The 22,076-nt window shown below is 42.9% G+C and overlaps 1 protein-coding gene across 1 annotated transcript in view; it reads left to right on the top strand.

The window, feature by feature from the left end:
* dock3 (dedicator of cytokinesis 3) overlaps positions 1-22,076 on the top strand; it is a 946,041-nt gene that overhangs the window by 889,615 nt on the left and 34,350 nt on the right. The window contains exons 45-47 of the mRNA XM_072280136.1: positions 2,537-2,620; positions 4,787-4,903; positions 21,681-21,802. Coding sequence (XP_072136237.1) covers positions 2,537-2,620; positions 4,787-4,903; positions 21,681-21,802 — 323 coding nt within the window. The remainder of the gene's footprint in view (positions 1-2,536; positions 2,621-4,786; positions 4,904-21,680; positions 21,803-22,076) is intronic.

Raw genomic sequence — 22,076 nt, 5'->3', positions numbered from 1 at the left:
AGTACTATATTTAGTAGATGCACCTTTGGCAGCAATTACAGACTTGAGTCTGTGTGAATAGGACTCTACCAACTTTGCACATCTTGTCACTACAATTTTTCCCCATTCTTCTTTACAAAACTGCTCAAGCTTTGTCAGATTGCATGGGAATTGTGAGTGAACAGCCCTTTTCAAGTTCAGCCACAAATTCTCAATTGAATTGAGATCTGGACCCTGACTTGGCCACTCCAGGACATTAACTTTGTTGTTTTTAAGCCATTCCTAAGCTTTGGCTTGATGCTTGGGGTCATTGTCTTGCTGGAAAACAAATCTTCTCCCAAGTTGCAGTTCTCTTGCAGACTACATCAGGTTTTCCTCCAGGATTTCCCTGTATTTTGCTGCATTCATTTTACCCTCTATATTCACAACCTTTCTAGGGTCTGCTGTAGTGAAGCATCTCCATAGCATTATGCAGCCATGGTAGGGACGGTGTGTTTTTGATGATGTGTGGTGCATGGCTTATACCAAACATAGTGTTTAGTCTGATGGCCAAAAAGCTCAATTTTGGTTTCATCAGACCATAGAACCTTCTTCTAACTGACTTCAGAGACTCGAACATGTTTTCTGGCAAACTCTAGCCAAGATTTCATGTGAGTTTTTCTCAACAGTGGTTTTTTCTTTGCCACTCTCCCTTAAAGCTGTGACTGGTGAAGCACCCGGGCAGCAGTTGTTGTATGCACAGTCTCTCCCATCTCAGTCACTGAAGTTTGTAACTTCTACAGAGTTCTCATAGATCTCTTGGTGGCCTCCCTCACTAGCCCCCTTCTTGCATGGTCACTCAGTTTTTGAGTACGGCCTGCTCTAGGCAGATTTACAGCTGTGCCATATTCTTTCCATTTCTTGATGATTGACTTAACTGTTCTCCAAGGGATATTCAGTGAGTTGGAAATTTTCTTGTATCCATTTCCTGACTTGTGCCTTTCAGTGGCCTTTTCACAGAGTTGCTTGGAGTGTTCTTTGTCTTCATGGTGTAGTTTTTGCCAGAATACTGACTCACCAGCAGTTGGATGTTCCAGATACAGGTGTATTTTCACTACAATCAGTTGAAACACCTTGACTGTATACATTCAACTAATTATGTGGCTTCAAAAACCAGTTGGCTGCACCAGTGATGATTTGGTGTGTCACATTAAAGGGCATGAATAACTATTCAATCTAATGTTTTATATTTGTAATTAATTTAGATCACTTTGTAGCGATTTTTTTTCACTTCGATGCGATAGAGTCTTTTTCTGTTGATCAGTGTCAAAAAAAAGCCAAATTAAATCAACTGAGATTCAATGTTGTAAAACAATAAAACATGAAACTTCCAAGGGGGAATGAATACGTTTTACAGTGTTACGTACCCCGTAACTGGGTTGCCAAACCAGCAGAAATGGATCACTCAGTTGGAGTCTGGATTACTAGAACTAAGAAAGTTTTATTAAAGAAACAAGCAACACAGTAATCAAAAGGATAATAAATGCAACAGTTCAGCAATGATAAACACACATGTGCACAGAATTAAGATAACAGCATCAATCAAGCTCTATCGTTGTCTAGGGGTAAATGACCAGTTTCAAAGTGACACAAAGTCCAGTTCAATTTAGTTCAGTTCGCAGTAATCATTGCCATGGCGATGGACAACGTGGGGGGAGGGAGAGAGAGAACGAGAACGACTGATCATTCAGAACGGCTTCCACTCACAGACCTGCGATATTGCTCACAAGCAGCTTTCGGGCGAGTCCTTTGTGATGTCACCTGGGGTCACCGACTGTGACCCCTCCTCCAGATGCGGTCGATCCTCTGCAGTGAACCCGGCACCCAAGCGAGGGCGGACACACACCGGGTTCCCGCTGATCGTACCTTTCCACCCTGTGCGTTTGTGGCCCGGTACTTCCCACCGACTCATGAGAGGCGCACCGCTTCCAGGGTCTCGTTACCTCGGGTGTCGTGTGTGTGTCCTGCCTTAGCGAACCTGTCCCTTTTTATCCCCCTGCTGGGGTATCGCCTGTCCATCACTTCAAACAGTTCAGGGTTCAAAGGGGGAGCCGCTCCAGACAGCTCTCTCTCCCGTCCCTTCATTACACATCTCCAGATCGCCTGTCCATCACTTCAAACAGTTCAGGAGCCGATCTTGACAATACCCAGACTGATGGCTCCTTCATTAACATCTCCAAATGCTGCTTCATTGTTCCTTATCTCTCCCTCCCCTGAGGACAGGTGGCAGACCAACTGCTGATGCCACTGGTGCAAGCCCAGGCCAGCAAACATCTTAATTTATGTGTATTCTCGTCACAACAGGCACTGTATTTTTTAAATAATCTTGCATTGTTTCATGGCAACTTTTATATTATAAAAGAGTTTGAGCAGAATGTTAGGAGGGGTAAATTTTTTTTCAAGCACACTTTGTGCTTGGCTTACCTGCTTCACCCAACCCCAAGTGTGTCAAAAGTGCAAAAGTGCTGCCAAACACTAGGATCTTGGTAAAATAACTAACTTTCTTTCCTCTTGACAGGCATTTTTCCAAAAAGAGTACATAGTGAACCATCCTGAAGACAGTGAGAAAATTAACCAGCTGAAAGAACTCATGCAGGAACAGGTATTGTGTTCCCATCTGTGCTCCAATCATCTCTTTATCTTACAGATTCATAGAGTTGTACTGCAGAGTAACTGCTGCTTTGTCACATGCTGTCCATCACGCCTATCGAAATTAATCCCAATATCTATACTACCTGCATTAATTCCATGTTCCAATATACCCTGCTCTTTCAGGTATTACCTGCCCAGATGCTTCTTAAATGTCGTTACTGTTCCTGCCTCCATCTGCTCTCCCACAAGTTCATTCCAGATACTAACTGCATTTTGTGCAAAATATTTATCCTTCAAATCCAATTTAGCCCTTCTCCTTCTCACCTTAAACCTACATCCTCTAGTTTCGACATAGGAAACGGACTGTAGCTATCTACCCTATGTACACTCAGTAGTCACTTTATTAGGTAGCTCCCCTGAAGTGGCCATTGAGTGTATCTTCGTGATCCTCTACTGCCTTAGCCCATCCATTTTAAGGTTCGACGTGTTGTGCATCCAGGGATGCTGTTCTACACACCACAGTTGTAATGCGTAGTTGAGTTACTGTCACCTTCCTGTTAGACTGAACCAGTCTGGCCATTCTCCTCTGACCTCTCTCCATTAACAAGGCATTTTTGCCCACAGAACTGCTACTCACTGTATGTTTTTTTCTGTTTTTAGCATCATTTTCTGTAAACTCTGGAGATTGTTGTGTGTGAAAATCCTAGGAGATCAGCAGTTTCTGAGATACTCAAAACACCCTGTCTGACACCAACCATTACTCTACAGTCAAAGTCACTTAGATCATAGTTCTCCCCGATTCTAATGGTTGATCTGAACAAAAACTGAACATCTGAACCATGTCTGCATGATTTTATGCATCAAGTGTACAGGTGGCCATTGAGTGTATGCCTCTCATAATTTTACGTATCCCTAGAATGTCACCTTTCAGCCTCTGTACTCCACAGAAAGCAAGCAGTTCCGGCTTATTCAATCTCTTAATAACTCAAGTGCTCCAGTCCAGGCAAAATGCCTGTGAAACCTTTCTGCACATTCTCTAGTTTAAGAATATCTTTCCTGTAGTGTGGTGACCAGTACTGCACACAGTACTCCCAAATGCAGCCTAACAGTGTTTTGTACACCACTAATGTTGTATCCCTACTCTCTTACTTGATGCCTCAGCTAATGAAGACAAGCATGCCATATACCTTCTTCACCATCTTGGCTACCTGTGTTGCCACTTCCAAGGAATTATGTACTTGTATTCCAATGTCTCCCTATTCAACAACACTCCCCATCTGCCCACTTACCAAAATTGATTAATATTCTTTTGTAACTTGAGACAACCTTCTTCATTGTCTTGGGCTTCTGCACACTGATTAATTATCCCACATAACAAATGTACTATATAACAAACAGCAGAGAAAGAGCCACTTGTTCCTGCTTCACAGCACTGGTCAGAGATGTCCAATCTGAAAAACAACGTTCCACCATCAGCCTCTGCCTCCTACCACCAAGTCAATTTTGTATCACCTTGGATCCCCTCAAAGTTCAAATGAAATTTATTATCAAAGTACCACATACTACCTTGTGATTCATTTTCTTGAAGCATCCTTGATGGCTGCTTTCTTGTGGCAGCGATCCTTGTAGATGTGCTCAATGAGGGGAAGGGATTTATCTGTAATGGACTGGGTTGTATCCACCATTCCTGCTCATTGGTGTTTCCATACCAGGCCATGATGCAACCAGTCAGGAAACACTCCACTCTGGCATCTATCGAAGTGTTAAATGACAAGCCAAATCTACGCAAATTTCTAAGAATGTAGAGGCACTGCTGTGCCTTCTTTGTGATGGGACTTACATGCTGGTCCCAGGACAGGTCCTTTGATATGGTAACACTAAGGAACACTCTTCACTTCCAGTCCTCTAATGAGGTACATGGCTCATGGATCTCCAGCTCCTTTCTCCTGTGGTCAATAATCAGCTCTTTGGTTTTACTGACATTGTGTGACAGGTTATTGTTCTAACGAACCAACTGTATTCTAACCAACTATTTCTGGTAGTACTCAGACTACATAAAAAGAAGAAATGATTTCTAATCCGTAAGCATCTAGTAAGGAGCAAAGTACCTATGGTGAGTTATCTATAAGGATCTTTATAGATAATAGCCAGATTCTTCTGTGATTGTTACCCGCAGGTTCACATTCTTGGAGTGGGATTAGCAATTCATGAGAAGCTGGTACATCCAGAAATGCGGCCCCTGCACAAGAAGCTGATAGATCAGTTCCAGATGATGAGGTCCAGCCTTTGTCATGTGAGTATTAATGCCACTGACAATATGGTGGCAATGAAGTGAAAGCGTCTTACAGCAATTTTTTTCTTTAATTTTGTTCATCTTGTGGTTATCAATTTTGTTGCAGGCAGTGTAAAATTCCTTCTATTATCACAGAAAGCAGAGCAGCAGGTCACCCAACTTCTTTGGAAGCACCTTCCAAATCATTGACCTCTGCCATAATGTAGGAAATAGCAGTAATTGTATGGAAATCATTCTCACATTCAAACGTCACTCCAGCTCCCAAACCATCCTGACTTTAACAAACGTAATGTAGGCTGGGATGAAAAAAGTAAGAACTGTCTTTATTGCTGATAAAATAAATGCAAAAAGCTATTGAGTAGAAGGGTATAAAAAGTACCAAATGGAATTCAATCTGGAGAAGTGTTAGGTAACGTAAACAGGGAAGGCCAACAAGGCAAAAGGACACAGAATAATTGGTAAAATACCAGAATGTGTAGAGGGACAAAGTGATCCTAATGCATGTTCAGTGATGCGTAGCATATAGGAGCCAGAAGCACATGCAAGAACTTTGCAGAACACAAGACAGATTTATAGAATTTTTTACATTTCTGACTTCCATACTACAAGAACAATACACAACACTAGAGATGAAATTTTTGAGAATATTATTAGGACTGCAAAATATTAATTTTAAAAGTTATTTACTAAGCTCTACTTTTTCTTTAATGAAGACTATCTTAGTGAGTTATACAAAATCATGAGGGATCTAGAAAGATGGAAGATTAAGGATTTATTTTCCATTGGAGGAGTGATTGATATGCAGGGAAAGAGCTGAAGAATTTAGGGAGGTGTCAAGGAGACTGAAACGCTGGCTGCCTGGTGTTGGTGGAAGAAGCACTCTTCACATTTAAAAGGCTTGAAAAGGACGAGTAAAGAGCCATGACCTACAAGGCTAGGAAGTGGAAGTAGCCTGTACACTGCATTTTTAGATAGCATGGATGCAATAAACGCCTGGAATAGAGTCATTCAGTACAGAAACATGACCTTTGACCCACCATGTGAGCACTGACCATCAGGCATCCAGCTTTTCCAGAATCAGGTTTATTATCATGGCATGGGTCGTGAAATTTGTTAACAGCAGCAGCAGTTCAATGCAATTCATAACATAAAAGAAAAAATTGATAATAATAAGTAAATAAGTAAATCAATTACAGTATACATATATTGAATAGATTAAAAATCATGCAAAAACAAAAATAATATATATTAAAAAGTGAGGTAGTGTCCAAGGATTCAATGTCCATTTAGGATTGGATGGCAGAGGGGAAGAAGCTGTTCCTGAATCGCTGAGTGTGTGCCTTCAGGCTTCTGTACCTCCTGATGGTAACAGTGAGAAAAGGGCATGCCCTGGGTGCTGAAGGTCCTTAATAATGGACGCTGCTTTCTGAGACACCGCTCCTTGAAGACGTCCTGGGTACTTTATAGGCCAGTACCCAAGATGGAGCCAACTAAATTTACAACCCTCTGCAGCTTCATTCGGTCCTGTGCAGTAGCCCCCCCCCCCCCGCCCCAAACCAAATAGTGATGCAGCCTGGCAGAATACTCTCCACTGTACATCTATAGAAATTTTTGAGTGTATTTGTTGACATACCAAATCTCTTCAGACTCCTAATGAAGTATAGCTGCTATCTTGCCTTCTTTAGTGTGGCTGTAATGAAACCCAATTTCCCTCGGAGATCTTGACACCCAGGAACACGAAACTGCTCACTCTCTCCACTTCTGATCTCAATTTACTGGTCTCAATTTTTCCTCCAGGGACCCACCTAAAGCAAGGGAGTTCATACCAGCTACCTATCTACCAACATATCTTTGGCCCTGGTGTCACAGGGAGAATAGGCAAACTCCACACAGTCTGCATGCAGGGTTAGGCTGGGACCATGGTCAATAGAGCTGTGAGATGGAGGCAGTAACTGCTGTACCACTATGCTAGTAAAACTGCTGTAATTACTTTACCAAAGGTCCTGTGGATCTCTAAGTAGTGCTATGATTTAGTGCCATATATTTATGTGCTCTGAATTCACATATGCTCAAGTCAATATCACCTTGGACCATCACTGCCACCACAGAAGGGAAATGTTTAACTCTTAAGACTGGGCATAAGTTGAGTCTAGACCCAGAGATGAACAGAGCCTCTGGATAGTTGTGTTGTGGTTCTTTGACATTCACACTCATGTCTTTTCAGTGTTTCTAGTAGGGACCTGGGTTCATTATAGGATCATATCACCAATAATTTGACCCATTAAACAAGACTCTCTGCTGAGAGTATCGGGCTTGTTGAATTGAGATTTCCTAATAAAAAATGGAGAATGAGTCCACTTATACATAGCCAATATATCGTCCTAAACTAAGAGAGGCATATCTTAACAGGACTATATTTTAAAAACTAGAAATCCTAAGTAATCAAGCATGACCTTAAGAAGTCAGAAATCATTTGTGGTGACAATAACAGGCATACCACTTTGGGTCTTGATCAAGGGTCGACTGTTTAATCTTTTCCATAGATGCTGCCTGGCCTGCTGAGCTCCTCCAGCATTTTGTGTGTATTGCTTGGATTTCCAGCATCTACAGATTTTCTTGTGTTTCTGATTCTACCATTTTGGATACTTTTGGGTGGGAATGACCTACCAAAGGAAAACCACAGCAACCACATCCCTGGCACTGACCCTGGCTCTGTGGCTCAGAAAGGAAGGTGGGAGAAGAGGAGAGTGGTGATAAGGAATTCAATAGTTTAGGGAAGTAGACAGAAAATTCTATGGATGCAAAGGAGACTCCTGGATTGTATGTTGCTTCCCAGGTGTCAGAATCAGGGATGTATCAGAGCAGGACCACAGCATTCTAAAGGGGAAGAGTGAGCAGCCAGAGCAACAATGATATAGGTAGAGAAATGGATGAGGTCCTGAAGAGAGAATATGGGAGGACATCCTGGAGGGATTGTTTACTGAGTCAAGATAGATGGAAGTCAGAAACAGGAAGGGAGCAATCACTCTATTGCAGCGGTCCCCAACCACCGGGCCACAAAGCATGAGCTACCGGGCCACGAGGAAACCTTTCCTCATTCCCTGTCACACCCACTGTTGAGCTTGAACGCACGCGAGGTCATTACGCACGTGTCATCCATATCAGCGCGGAAGGAGATCAACTCCTCGAGCTTGCAGATGACAGCGGGCTGAAAAGTATGTTTGACATAACATCTCTGCCGGTATTCCGAATCAAAGTCAAGGCTAAATATCCTGAGATAGCCACAAAAGCACTGAAAACGTTGCTTCCATTTCCAACATATCTCTGTAATGAATGCAATGAAAACTAAATTGCGGAATAGACTGGACATAAGGAACCCCCTTCGAGTATCGCTGTCTCCCATCACCGCCTTGTTGCAGGGAAACAAGCCCAGGGCTCCCACTGATTCAGCGATATTGGTGTGTTGCGATGATTTTATATGTTCATACGGGGAAAATATGTGCTGTGTGTTTAATATCCAACCGTTACTTAAAATGTTATGGTGCTATTGAATTATAAGTGACTTATATAACCATATAACAATTACAGCACGGAAACAGGCCATCTCTGCCCTGCTAGTCCGTGCCGAACGCTACTCTCACCTAGTCCCACTGACCTGCACTCAGCCCATAACCCTTCATTTCTTTCGTGTCCATATAGCTATCCAATTTTTCTTTAAATGGTAATATTGAACCTGTCTCAACCACTTCTACTGGAAGTTCGTTCAACACTTATTTCAAACTCCCCTGTCCTCCCCTGATAATTGACTTATCACTATATTCATGCGAGGAAAATATGCGCTGTTTAATATTAAATTCATTAGATAAACCCTTTTAGAAATGAAATTGAGTGTATTAGCCACTTATCACCTATATTCCGGTGGTGATTAATACTCCCCCCGAACAGAATCGCCAAAAACGATTTGGGGGGATAAAAATTAGCATGTACACGCATGCACACTGGTGCCCGCGCACGGCTTCATGGTCATTGTTGTCTTTCTCGGGGTAAGCACAATGTATTTGACTGCTACTCTTGTCCGTTGGCAACCCTAACCCCCCCCTCCCCCACCGGGTCGGCCGGTCCGCAGGAATATTGTCAATATTAAACTGGTCCGCAGTGCAAAAAAGGTTGGGGACCCCTGCTGTATTGGGACTATTCTGTAGCCCGATAATGTCAACAAAAACACTGAGGAGCAGATCAGGAAGCAGATTTTGAAAAGGTGAGAAATAACAGGATTGTTGTCATGGGTGATTTCAACCTTCCTAATATTGATTGGCACCACCTTAGTGCAAATGGTTTAGATAGGGTGGAATATGTTAGCTGTGGTCAGGAAGGATTCCTCACAATACGCAGACAGGCCTACTAGAAAAGAGACCATACTGGATATGGTGCTAGGCAATCTGGAGCTGGGTCAGGTGTCAAACCTCTCAGCGGATGAGCATTTCTGAGACAATAATTACAACTCCCTGATCTTTACCGTGGCCTTAGACAGGGATAGGAGCAGACAGTATGGAAAAATTTTCAATTGGGGTAGGGCAAATTATGATGCTATTAAGCAGAAAGTTGGGAGTGTAAATTGGGAATTAATACTCAGGGAAATGCACAACAAAAATGTGGAGGTAGTTTACGGAGCACTTGCATGGGGTTCTGGATTGGTTTGTCCCATTGAGGCAGGAAGGGGATGGTGGGTGAAGGAACTATGGTTGACAAGAGATGTGGTAAGGACAGACTGATGATACGGCAAAATTGCTGTCCATGGGATAAGCTGCATTGTAAAAGGGGAACAAAATCAAAAAGGGTCATGAATACCGGACTGAATGTGATATACTTGAATGCACGCAATATACAGAATAAGACAGATGAATCTGTAGCACAGTTACAGATTGACAGGTATGACGTTGTGGGCATCACTGAATCGGAGCTGAAAGAAGATTATAGCTGGGAGCTTAATGTCCAAGGATACACGTTGTACTGAAAGGACAGGCAGGTAGGCAGAGTGGTTGGTGGTGGCTCCGTTGGTAAAAATTTATATCAAATCATTAGGAAAAGGGGATATAGGATCAGAAGGTGTAGAATTGTTGTGGGTAGAGCTAAAAAACTGCAAGGTAAAAAGACCATGATGGGAGTTACATACAGACTTCCAAACAGTAGTAAAGACATGGACTACAAATTACATTGCAAGGTAGAAAATGTATGTCAAAAGGGCAATTTTACGATACTGATGGAGGATTTCAATATGCAGGTAGATTGGGAAAATCAGGTTGGTGCTGGATCCCAAGAGGGCAAATTTGTAGAGTGCCTACAAGAGAGCTTTTTAGAGCAGCTCATAGGTGAGCCCACTAGGGAATCAGCTATTCTTGACTGTGTGTTATGCAATGAACTGGAATTGATTACAGAGCTTAAGGTAAAGGAACCCTTAGGGGTAGTGATCATAATATGATCAAATTCACTCTGCAATTCGAGAAAGAGAAGCCAAAGTCAGATGTATCCATATTAGAATGGAGTAAGGGGAATTACAGAGGCATGAGAGAAGAGCTGGCCAAAATTGATTGATGGTAGAGCAGCAATGGCTGGAGTTTTTGGAAGCAATTCGGAAGGCACAAGATAGATATAGTGCCTATAAAAAGTATTCACCCCCCCCCAACACTTGTAAGTTTTCATTTTATTGTTTTACAACATTGAATCACAGTGGATTTAATTCAGCTTTTTTGACACTGATCAAAAGAAAAAGACTCTTTTGTGTCATAGTGAAAACAGATTCTACAAAGTGATCTAAATTAATTACAAATATAAAGAACAAAATAATTGATTACTTAAGTATTCACCCCACCCCACCCCCCCCCTTTAATATGACACACCAAATCATCATTGGTGCAGCCAATTGGTTTTAGAAGTCACATAATTTCATCACCGTGTGAAGTCAAGGTGTTTCAATTGATTGTAGTAAAAATAAATCTGTAAACCTGTATCTGGAAGGTCCAACTGCTGGTGAGTCAATATCCTGGCAAAAACTACACCATAAAGACAAAAGAACGCTTAAGCAACTCCGCAAAAAGGTTATTGAAAAGCACAAATTAGGAGATGGATACAAGAAAATTTGCAAGTCACAGAATATCCCTTGTACAGTTAAGTCAATCATCAGGAAGTGGAAAGAATATGGCACAGCAGCAGGCCATCCTTAAAATCTGAGTCACCGTGCAAGAGGGGGACTAGTGAGGGAGGCCACTGAGAGACCTATGACAACTCTTGATTTACAAACTTCAGCGGCTGAGATGGGAGAGACTGGGCATACAACAAATGTTGCCCAGGTGCTTCACCAGTCCCAGCTTTATGGGAGAATGGCAAAGAGAAAGCCACTGTTGAAAAAAACACACATGAGTTTGCCAGAAGGCAAATGGGAATCTCTGAAGTCAGCTGGAAGACAATTTGATGGTCAAATGAAACCAAAATTGAGCTCTTTGGCCATCAGATTAAATACTCTGTTTGGCATAAGCCAAACACCACAGATCATCATAAACACACCAGCCCTACCATGAAGCATAGTGGTGGCTGCATCATGCTGTGGGGTGCTTCACTGTAACAGGCCGTGTAAGTCTTGTGAAGGTAGAGGGTGAAATGAATGCAGCAAAATACAGGGAAATCTTGGAGGAAAACCAGATGCAGTCTGCAAGAAAACTGTGACTTGGGAGATTTGTTTTCCAGTAAGATAATGACCCCAAGCATAAAGCCAAAGCTACACAGGAATGGCTTAAAACGTCAAAGTTAATGTTCTGGAGTGGGGAAGTCAGAGTCCAGACCTCAATCCAATTGAGAATTTGTGGCTGGACTGGAAAAGGGCTGTTCACTCACGATCCCCATGCAATTTGACAGAGCTTGAGCAGTTTTGTAAAGAAGAATGGGGAAAAATTGCAGTGTCCAGATATGCAAAGCTTATAGAGACCAATCCACACAGACTCAAGGCTGAAATTGCTGCAAAGGTGCATCTACTAAATACTGACTTGAAGGGGCTGAATACTGTAAAACAATAAAACATGAAAGCTTCCAAGGGAGTTGAATACTTTTTATATGTGCTGTACATCCCAAAGAAGAAGAAGTATTCTAAAGGCAGGATGACACAAGGGAAATCAGAGCCAACATAAAAGCCAAAGAGAGGGCATATAATTGAACAAAAATTAGTGGGAAATATGAGGATTGGGAAGTTTTTAAAAACCAACAGAAGGCAACTAAAAAAATCATGAAGAAGGAAAAGATGGAATGCAAAGTAAGCTAGCCAATAATAAGAGGATACCAAGCATTTCTTAAGATATATAAAGTGTAAAAGAGATGCGAGAGTAGATATTGGACGGTTAGAAAATGAGGCTGGAGTAGTAGTAATGGGGTCAAGGAAATGGCAGATAAACTGAATAAGTATTTTGCATCAGTCTTCACCATGGAAGACATTAGCAGTATGCTGGAAATTCAAGAGTGTCAGGGGCCAGTGTGAGTTAAGATGCCATTACTAGGGAGAAGATACTTGGGAAACTGAAAGTTCTGAAAGTAGATAAGTCATCTGGACCAGATTGTCTGCACTCCAGGGTTCTGAAAGAGATTGTGGAGGCATCAGTAATGATCTTTCAAGGATCAATAGATTCTGGCATGGGTCCAGAGGATTGGAAAATTGCAAATGTCACTCCACTCTTTAAGAAAGGAGGGAGGGAACAGAAAGGAAATTACAGACAAGTTAGCCTGACCTCAGTGGTTGGGAAGGTGTTGGAGTCAATTGTTATGGATGAGGTTATGGAGTACTTGGTGACACAGTACAAGATAGTACAATGTCAGCATCGTTTCCTTAGAGGAAAATCTTGCCTGATAAACCTGTTGGAATTTTTTGAGGAGATTACAAGTAGGATAGATAAAGGGGATGCAGTGGATGTTGTATATTTGGTTTTCAGAGGGCCTTTGACAAGGTGCCACACATGAGTCTGCTTATGAAGACCCGATAGTATTACAGGAAAGTTACTAGCATAGTTAGAGCATTGGCTGATTGGCAGGAAGCAGCGAGTGGGAATAAAAGGATCCTTTTCTGGTTTGCTGCCAGTGACTACTGATGTTCCACAGGGGTCAGTGTTGGGACTGCTTCTTTTTATGCTGTATATCAATGATTTAGATGATGGAATAGATGGTTTTGTTGCCAAGTTTGCTGATGATACAAAGATTGGTGGAGGGGCAGGTAGTGTTGAGGAAACAAGTAGGCTGCAGAAGGACTTAGGATTAGAAGAATGGGCAAGAAAGTAGCAAATGAAGTACAATGTTGGACATTGGTAGAAGAAATAAATGTGCAGACTACTTTCTAAACGAGGAGAAAATCAAAAACTCTGAGATGCAAAGAGACTTGGGAGTCCCTGTGCAGAACACCCTAAAGGATAACTGCAGGAAGAGTCGGTGGTGAGGAAGGCAAATGCATTCAGTTCAAGAGGTCTATAATACAAGAACAGGGGTGTGATGCTGAGGCTTTATAAGGCACTGGTGAGGCCTCACCTTGAGTATTGTGAACATTTTTGGGCTTATCTGAGAATAGATGTGCTGGCATTGGAGAGGGTTCAGAGGAGGTTCACTAGGATGATTCCAAGAATGAAAGGGTTATCATACAGGGAACGTTTGATGGCTCTGGGCCTGTACTCTTTGGAATTTAGAAGAATGAGGGGGAATCTCATAGACAGAGTAGATGTGGAAAGGATGTTGCCCATGTTGGGGGAGTCTAGGACAAGAAGACACAGCCTCAGGATAGAGAGGCATCCATTTAAAACAGAAATGTGGAGACATTTCTTTAGCCAAAGGATAGTGAATTTGTGGAATTTGTTACCACAGGCGGCTGTGGAGGCCAGGTTGTTGGGTGTATTTAAGGTGGAGATGCATAGGTTCTTGATCGGCCATGGCATCAAAAGTTACGGGGAAAAGGCCAGGGCGTGTGGCTGGGGAGGGGTAAAAGAGCATCGGCCATGATTGAATGGCAGTGCAGACTCGATGGGCCAAATAGCCTAATTCTGTTCCTATGTCTCATGGTCTAAAGAGGAAGCAAGGATCAGTCGGGGCTCTAGAGAGTTACAAGGTAGCCAGGAAGGAACTTAAAAATGGACTTAGGAGATGTAGAAGGGGGTATGAGAAGGCATTGACAAGTAAAATAAGGAGAACCCCAAGGTATGTAAGAACAGGGAGGTGACCAGAGTGAGGGTAGAACCACTTGAAGAGGAAACAGGGGAGATAGTTGGAGGAGATAGGGGAGGTCCTTAATGAATACGGCTTCACTATTCACCAGTGAGAGGGACCTTGAAGTTTGTGAGGACAGCGTAAAACATTTTGATATTCTAGAACATGTCAACCTTAAGTAAGAGGATGTGCTGGAACTTTTCAAAAATAGTAGGATAGATAGGTCCCCGAGGCCAGATAGGATATACTCCAGTTTACTACAAGCAGCAAGAGAAGAGAGTTCTGCACCTTTGTCCTCACTAGCCACAGGTGTAGTACCAGATTATTGGAGGGTGGCAGATGTTATTACTTTGTTGAAGAAGTGTATAGACATAACCTTGGCAATTATAGACTTACTTCAGTGGTGGGCAAGTTATTGGAGAGGATTCACGAGCTTTTGGAGAAGCATGGTCTGATTATGGATAATCAGAATGGCTCTGTGAGGGGCAGGTCTTGCCTCACTTGAATTCTTTGAGGAAGTGACAAAATACATTGATGAAGATAGAACAGTTGATGTGTTGTATATGGAATTTAGTAAGGTATGTGATGAGGTTCCCCACAGTAGGCTTATTCTGAAAATCAAGAGGCAAATTTGGCTGTGTGGATACACAATTGGTCTGCCCATTGAAGGCAGAGAGTTATAGTACCCAAGGAGTGGTAGTAAATGGTTACCTCTCTGACTGAAGGCCTGTGACTAGTGCTGTGCTGCAGGGATTGGTGCTGGGTCCATTGTTGTGCAGGTCAGTGGGGACTAGGCAGAATAATAGTTTGGCAGGGACTAGATGGGCTGAAGGACCTGTTTCTGTGCTGTAATTCTCCATGATTTTCTCAGAGAAGTGAAGAAGACAATGCAAAGGCAATGGTGTAGACAGCTGAATGGAGAATGTACCAGAGGCCAGGAATAGAGGAGCATAAATCCTTCAGAAAGCTGACTGACAGAGCTTACTGGGATCAAGAGGAATGTGGCTACCGAGGGAATAAAAGAGAAAAATGAGGACTTTAAATTCAAGTGATTGTGTAAGAAGTTGTCAGTATAAGTCATCAATCACAGGGTTGTGCATCAGCAGAATGATATGAGTTGAGAAGGCAGGAGAGGGTAAGCATGTCAAGAGAGCACTGGAATATTCAGAACTCTCTCTGTCAGATGCTCTAAATAATTCTGTTTTGCCAATTGTACTTATTACTTGGACCAGTGGAGCTCCAGTGGAAATGTTGTTGTTGTTAAGTGCTATGGAGCCAGCATGGACTTAAGGTGACCCTATGGATAGTTGCCTTAAATGAGCTTCGATCCTAACAAAGGCAACTCATTGCTGGTAACATTGTGTTCATAGCTGTCCTTATTGTGTCCATCCATCTGATTGGCAGCCTTCTCTTTTCCATTGTCTGTCCACCTTGCCGAGCATGATATCCTTTTCCAGGGAGCTGTTTCTTCTCATGATGTGCCCAAAGTGACAATAGGCGGAGTCTTCTCATTTGAGCCTCCAGAGACTTGGTTTGATCTTGTTGAGGACCAATTTGTTTGTTCTGTGAGAGGTCCATGAGATGCATAGTATTTTTCTCCAGCACCACAATTCAAAGGTGTCAATATGCTTCCTATCCTCCTTCTTTACTGTCCAACTTTCGCATTCATATAATGTCATTGAGAACATTATCGCCTGCACAAGTTGAATCTTTTATGAAGAGATAAATTCCTATTCCAAGGAACTTCTCTAAACCCTTCATGCCTGCTCTGCCAAGGGTGATTCTTCATTGGATTTCTTGACTGCTTACCGTTTCCATGTTAATCATTGATCCAAGTAAGCTGAAACTGTCAACCACCTCAGTTTTCTCTCCATCGGGATTAAATTGGTTGTGCTGCCAGTAGTCATAATCTTAGCCTTCTTCAGGTTAAGGTGCAGACCCATCTTGTGGCTATGTTCCTTGATGGTGGTTAGCAGTTGCTTCACGTCTTCTTCGTTTTCAGCCAGTATTGTCGTGTCGTCAGCATAATGAAGGTTATTGATGATTCTGCCACCAATTCTCACCCCTCGATTCTTCTTATACACTTCTGCCTTCTCTGAAGATTTGTTTGGCGTACAAATTAAGCAGGCAGTGGAGAGAATACAGCCTTGTCGTACCCCTTTACAGGTGCTGAACCATTCTGTTTCTCCATAATCTGTTCAAATGGCAGTTTCTTGACTGATGTAAAGATTGTGCCATGTATCTTAATGTGATTCATAGTTTGTCATGATCGATGTAGTGAAAGGCCTTGCTGTAGTCAACAAAGCACATATTTTGTCTCTTTGTACTCTTTTGTCACCTCAAGAATCTTTTCACATCGATAGTGATGTCTCTTGTTCCCCCTTCATTTCCTGAAACCTGCTTGCACTTCAGGAAACTCCCACTCTAAATAAGGTTGAAGTCAACTAAACATTGTCAGCATCATTTCTGGTACCCAGTCCATATTTACTGACTTCTTGACCATCCTTTTCACTCCCAACTTTTGCGTTCCAATCTCCTATAACTATCAGTATATTTGGTTTGCATTGTCCATCAAGTTCAGCCTGCACTTGCTCATAGAACTGATCTACTTCATCTTCCTCTGCATCTGCTCTTATTGCATATATTTGTATGATGGTAATGTCTTCTTATAGACGAATTGAGATTAGGTGATCGCTGACTGCTTGTTACAGACACCTGTTAAGGTGCATTCTCCAGTTACCTTATAAGGTAACCGTAGCCTTCAGCCAGGAGCAGATGTCATCAGGTGGTTCCCAACCTTCACAGAGTATTTCGACCCTTAACCATGACACTCTCCAATTGGTGGGCCGGCAGTGGTGGCCAAATCACTGCCCATCTGCTCCTGGCTTCCAGCTCCCCTCCTCTCGCCTACTCCAAATCCAACAAGAGGCTCATTCTGCCTCTTCCCCCATCCTACAAGCTGTTTGTTTTTTGCTCCTTTCATCCAGGCCCAGATCTGACAACAACCGCCATGCTGATTTGGCTAGGAAACCTCTGCAGCTGATCTCCACAGGGAATAACCATGCTTGCCATCCCTTGTCTTTACACTCCTGCACTAAGGGCTGGTACTTCAAGTCCTTTCTCTTGTGGGCCTTTTCCCATCCCTCCTCCCACGGCACAGTCAGCTCAACCAGAATTATTTTCTTGTCTTCGGTCAACCACAGTACAATGTCCGGGCGTAGGGTTGTGCACACCACATCTGGGAACTGCAACCTCCTTCCCACATCGACCCTCATCTCCCAGGACCTGGCCATTAGCAGCAGATTGGGCTTTGGTTGTTTGGTTACGAAAGGCCTGGCTCCCTCTTTGATGAAGGTGATGGCCTTCCTCAAATCTGTGCCAGCCATCCTCTTCTTGCATCTCTCTAGCTCTAGTGTGTCAGCAAGAGCCAGAAGCACCTTATCATGGCGCCACCTATACCGTCCTTGAGTTAGAGCTGTTTTACACCAGGACAGTATATGAGCCAGTGTCCCCTTTTGACCACAGAGCTCACAGTTCGGGTCCTCTCTCATCCCCCATGTGTACAGATGTAATGGTGAAGGAAGGGTGTCATACACAGATCGCAAGAGGAAGGAAATACGGAAGGACTCCAGTCTCCATAACTCTGCCCATGAGATCTTGCGCTTAGGCAGATCCCATTTTGTCCAGGCACCCTGGGACCCTTGTTCCACTGCCTTTGACATCCACTTCTCTTCCTCACGGATCTGTATTTCTGCCTGTACCATGTCTCACCTGTTCCTTACGCTTGCGTTTCCCCACTGCTGGAAGTGAACTGAGCCAAGGCCGTGCCGCCCGACGCAGGGGTTGCCAATGATATCTCGCAACTTCAGAGAATATACTGCCTCCTCCACAGCTGCGTTGGCTGCCCACTTGCGCCCAGATCTGGTTGTAACGCCTGTTTGCTTTACCAAGACATCATTGGAATCTCTCAAGCTTAATAAGGCTCTGCATGACAGGGGAAGCTGCAGTTGCCCAGAACGAATGTAGAGGCCCACTGAAGAGAAGCTTGGGGGAACTCCCAACTATCTCCGCAGGTGCTTGTTGGTTTTCCTCTCGATGCCCTCTACGGCAGTCATGGGGAACTCATAAAGTGTGAAGAACCAGAGAAGCCTGGGCAGAATGCCGTATTGGTACAGCCAGGTCTTGAATTTACCAGGAAGTCTGGATTTGTCAATCTTCTTCAGCCATTCATCTGTCTGCTTCACAGCATTGCTGACATTGACCCCATCTGTCAGTGACACATTAAACCACTTCCCCAAGCACTTTATCGGGTTATTTTCGATGGAAGGGATGACCTCGCCCTGAACTTGGAGGCTAAACTTGCTGGTAACTTTGCCTTTTCTGATCACCATGCACCTGGACTTCCTGGCCTTGAAGGACATCCTCGCCCAAGTGGCTAAATTACCCAGGGTTTCCAATACCCATCTTGCTTGGGCATGTGACACAGTTGTTATAGTGATGTTGTCCATGAACCCTCGTAGAGCCGGCTGAACAATGCCTGACTCCAGCGTCAAGCCACGGGTTACATCTTCTGCTGCTGATAATAGGAGGTTCATTCCCATAATAAATAGGATGGGGGAGGTGGTGCACCCTGTTGGAAGCCCCTTCTGGAGGTCCTGCCAACTAGTTGTGAAATGGGCTGATGTAAGTCTGAGTTTATTTCAATACAGCTCTAGCCAGTTTCTTCTTGAGTATGAATGTGACACAGTTCCTCCTGTACTTGTCATGTCCAGCTTAGTATATCCAGTGTTGATCGGATTGAAAGTGTCCACTTCAGCTCACTGATTCCAATTTGCAAGCATTCCATTTCATCTTTCACCATCTCCAGCTTTCCTTGATTCATACTGCATACGTTCCATGTACCTAAAATCAACATATCCTTGCAACCTCTGATCCTCATTTTGTGCCCAGGAACATCAGCGATTGAAGATCCCGAAGGCTTTACTCCAACTGCATCATACATCTCGGCCTTACTCTGAAGGGTTATCAGCTCTTCCCTAGTAACTTGTTGAGTGTCTTCCAACCTGGGGGGCTCTCATCTTCCAGCACTATATCATATCTCGTTTTTTGTTTTACTGTAGTTATCCATAGGATTTTCGTGGCAAGATACGGAAGTAGATTGCCAAGCCTTTCTTCTGCACAGATACTGCTGCTGCCCAAGTGGGTAGCTTGTTTTAGTCTGACACTGTTTTAGTCTCAGCTGAGACCTGCCAATCATGTTACCTTCTGACATGTTTTGGAGGTCTGGTTCTATCACAAGTTACCAAGGTACAGCAGGAGTCCTTGCACATGTGCATCCATGTACTTGTGCATATGACAATAAACCCAACTTTGAAGTCAGGCTGCAAACAGTGCTCTATGACTCTCCCTGTTCCCACACACTCCCTTCAGCAGCTAGTAACTAAACTGCCTCATCTTGGTAAATGCAGCAGGAAGCTGCTGCAGCACATCATAGTGCTGCTTAGATAGTTTTTACATGGCCATAAGGATTGCTCCTTAAAGATATTTTTGCTTTTGATACTGGATGGAGGAAAGTACGGCAACAACAGTTTGATCAATTGGCCCGACAGGAATACCACCAAGTATTTGTTGTCACTGTTGCACTGACTAATTGTGGAAAGCTGTCCTCACGATCCAGCAGAGAGGTTACTGTACAGACTGGCACATACAGTAGCCGAAAGGACCAGCCTCCCCGCTGAGATTCTCCAGTGTTTTGTGTGTTGCACTAGACATTGTTAGCTGATCCCTGTAGCATGGCATTGGTTGGCTGACTTACCTATCAACCCTCCTTCTCAGAACAAACAAGAGAATTAGATGGACCAAACTGCCTTACATGAATTTTCACCAACATTCTGCTGCTACTCACTGTACTGTCTTGCAGAAGAATGAATTTAATGGGAAATTGGTAAACTGGTAAATTGGTTCATTATTGTCACACATACCCAGGTACACTGAAAAATTTGTCTTGTAAATTGTTCATACAGATCAATTCATTACTTTTTGCAATAGTGCACTGGGGTAAGACAAGGTAAAACACTGCAGAATAAAGTGTTGCAGTTACAGAGAAAGTGCAGTGCAGACAGACAATCACAGTGAGGTAGGTTGTGAGGTCAAAAGTCTATCCTGTCATAGTACAGAAATATTCAATAGTCTTAGAACAGCACAATAGAGGCTGTTCTTGGACCAGGTATCAATGAAAAATGATGAGGGTCAGACAGGACATGTCAAATTTTTTTAGCCTCGTGAGGAAGTAGAAGCACTGGTGAGCTTTCTTGGCCATGACATCCATATGGCTGAACCAGAACAAGCTTGTGGTGATGTTCACCCCTAGAAATTTGAACCTCTCACTGTTAAAATAATTGATGTAAATGGAGTATGTGCACTACCCCCTTATTGAAGTCAGTAACCAGCTCTTTTGTTCTCCTGACATTAATGGTTGTTATCATGACACCATGTTACTAGGCTCTCTGTCTCCTTCCATAATGTGACTCATTGTTATTTGTGGTATCTTCTGCAAACTTATAGATGGAGTTAGAGCATAATCTGGCCACACAGTCCTGAGTGTACAGGGAGTAGAGTAGGGGCTGAGGACACAAGATGTCAGTGTTAAGAATAATCATGGTGGAAGTGTTGCTGCCTACCCTTACTGATTACCATCTGTTGGTCAGAAAATCAAGGATCCAGTAGCAAAGGAAGGTGTGAAGTCCCAAGTTGAGGAGTTTGAAGATGAGTTTGCTTGGAATTATAGTATTGAAGGTTGAGCTGTAGTCAATAAACAAAGTACAAAGTATATACAGTATATATCACCATAAACAACCTTGAGGTCCATTTTCTTGTGGACATTCACAGTAAATACAAGAAACATAATAGAATCAATGAAAGACCGCCCTATCAGGATGGAAAAATAATCAATGTGCAAATACACAAAAAAAATTAATAAATAAACCATAAATATCAAGGACATGAGAAGAAGAGTTCTTGAAAGTGAGCCCATAGGTTGTGGGAACAGTTCATTGATGGGGCAAGTGAAGTTTAGTGAAGATATTAGGGGTCTAATATAGGTGTCTTTACTGTGCAGGTGCTCCCGAGGTGAGTGTTGAGCCAGACAGATGGTATCTACTGTAGACCTGTTTTGGCAAAAGGCAAATTACAGTGCATTGAGGTTGACTGAGAGGCTGGAGATGATGTGAGCCATGATTGGCCTCTCAAAGCACTTCATGGGTGGATGTCAGAGCGGTGGTCATTAAGGAATGTTAATTTTTTACCTTGGGTACCCAGATAATAGTGCACTGAGAATGGGCTGAAGGGATAGCTATGTTATACTGTTGCCCAAGTAGGGAGCTTCCTAAATGCAATGGCAACTTCCTAAAAGTGATATTGCAGTATGTCTTCAGTTACATGAGCTACAAAGTAAATTCTGCAAACATTTATCTATGTAAATACATCTTAGTGGCTTTATGATGCCAGCTATTCAGAAGTGTTAAGGTTATTGAATTTTCCATCTTCTACGTAGGATCTTCCCGGAATGGACAAGATCAGCCCTGTGTGCTCTGGCTCCAGCACACCACGTGGAAGCCTCATGTCTGGTCATAATCCTATGAGTCCAGAAACTATCAAGCTCATGCATAGGCACAGGTAAGTGAAACTAGTGGCTAAACTGTGTATTGGGAAGGACAATAGGGCTGGTGAGTCAGTCTGTACATAAACAAAGGAAAGGGAAAGAGATCCCCAGTATGTACACCAGCAGCAGTATTGGGGCATAAACCTAGACATATATGCAGAGGACTGGTGTCCAGATATAAGTTTATCTTAATTATTTATATTCATTGTTAACTAGTCTGCGGTTAAATATTTAATTATTATTTCTGTTGCATAAAATAAAATCAGAATCAGATTAATTATCACTGAC

Source organism: Mobula birostris, chromosome 16 (assembly GCF_030028105.1).
Source record: "Mobula birostris isolate sMobBir1 chromosome 16, sMobBir1.hap1, whole genome shotgun sequence".
In the NCBI taxonomy this organism is placed as follows: Eukaryota; Metazoa; Chordata; class Chondrichthyes; order Myliobatiformes; family Myliobatidae; genus Mobula; species Mobula birostris.
The sequence above is the reverse complement of the archived record's forward strand: the minus strand, read 5'-3'. Positions and strand labels throughout refer to the sequence as shown.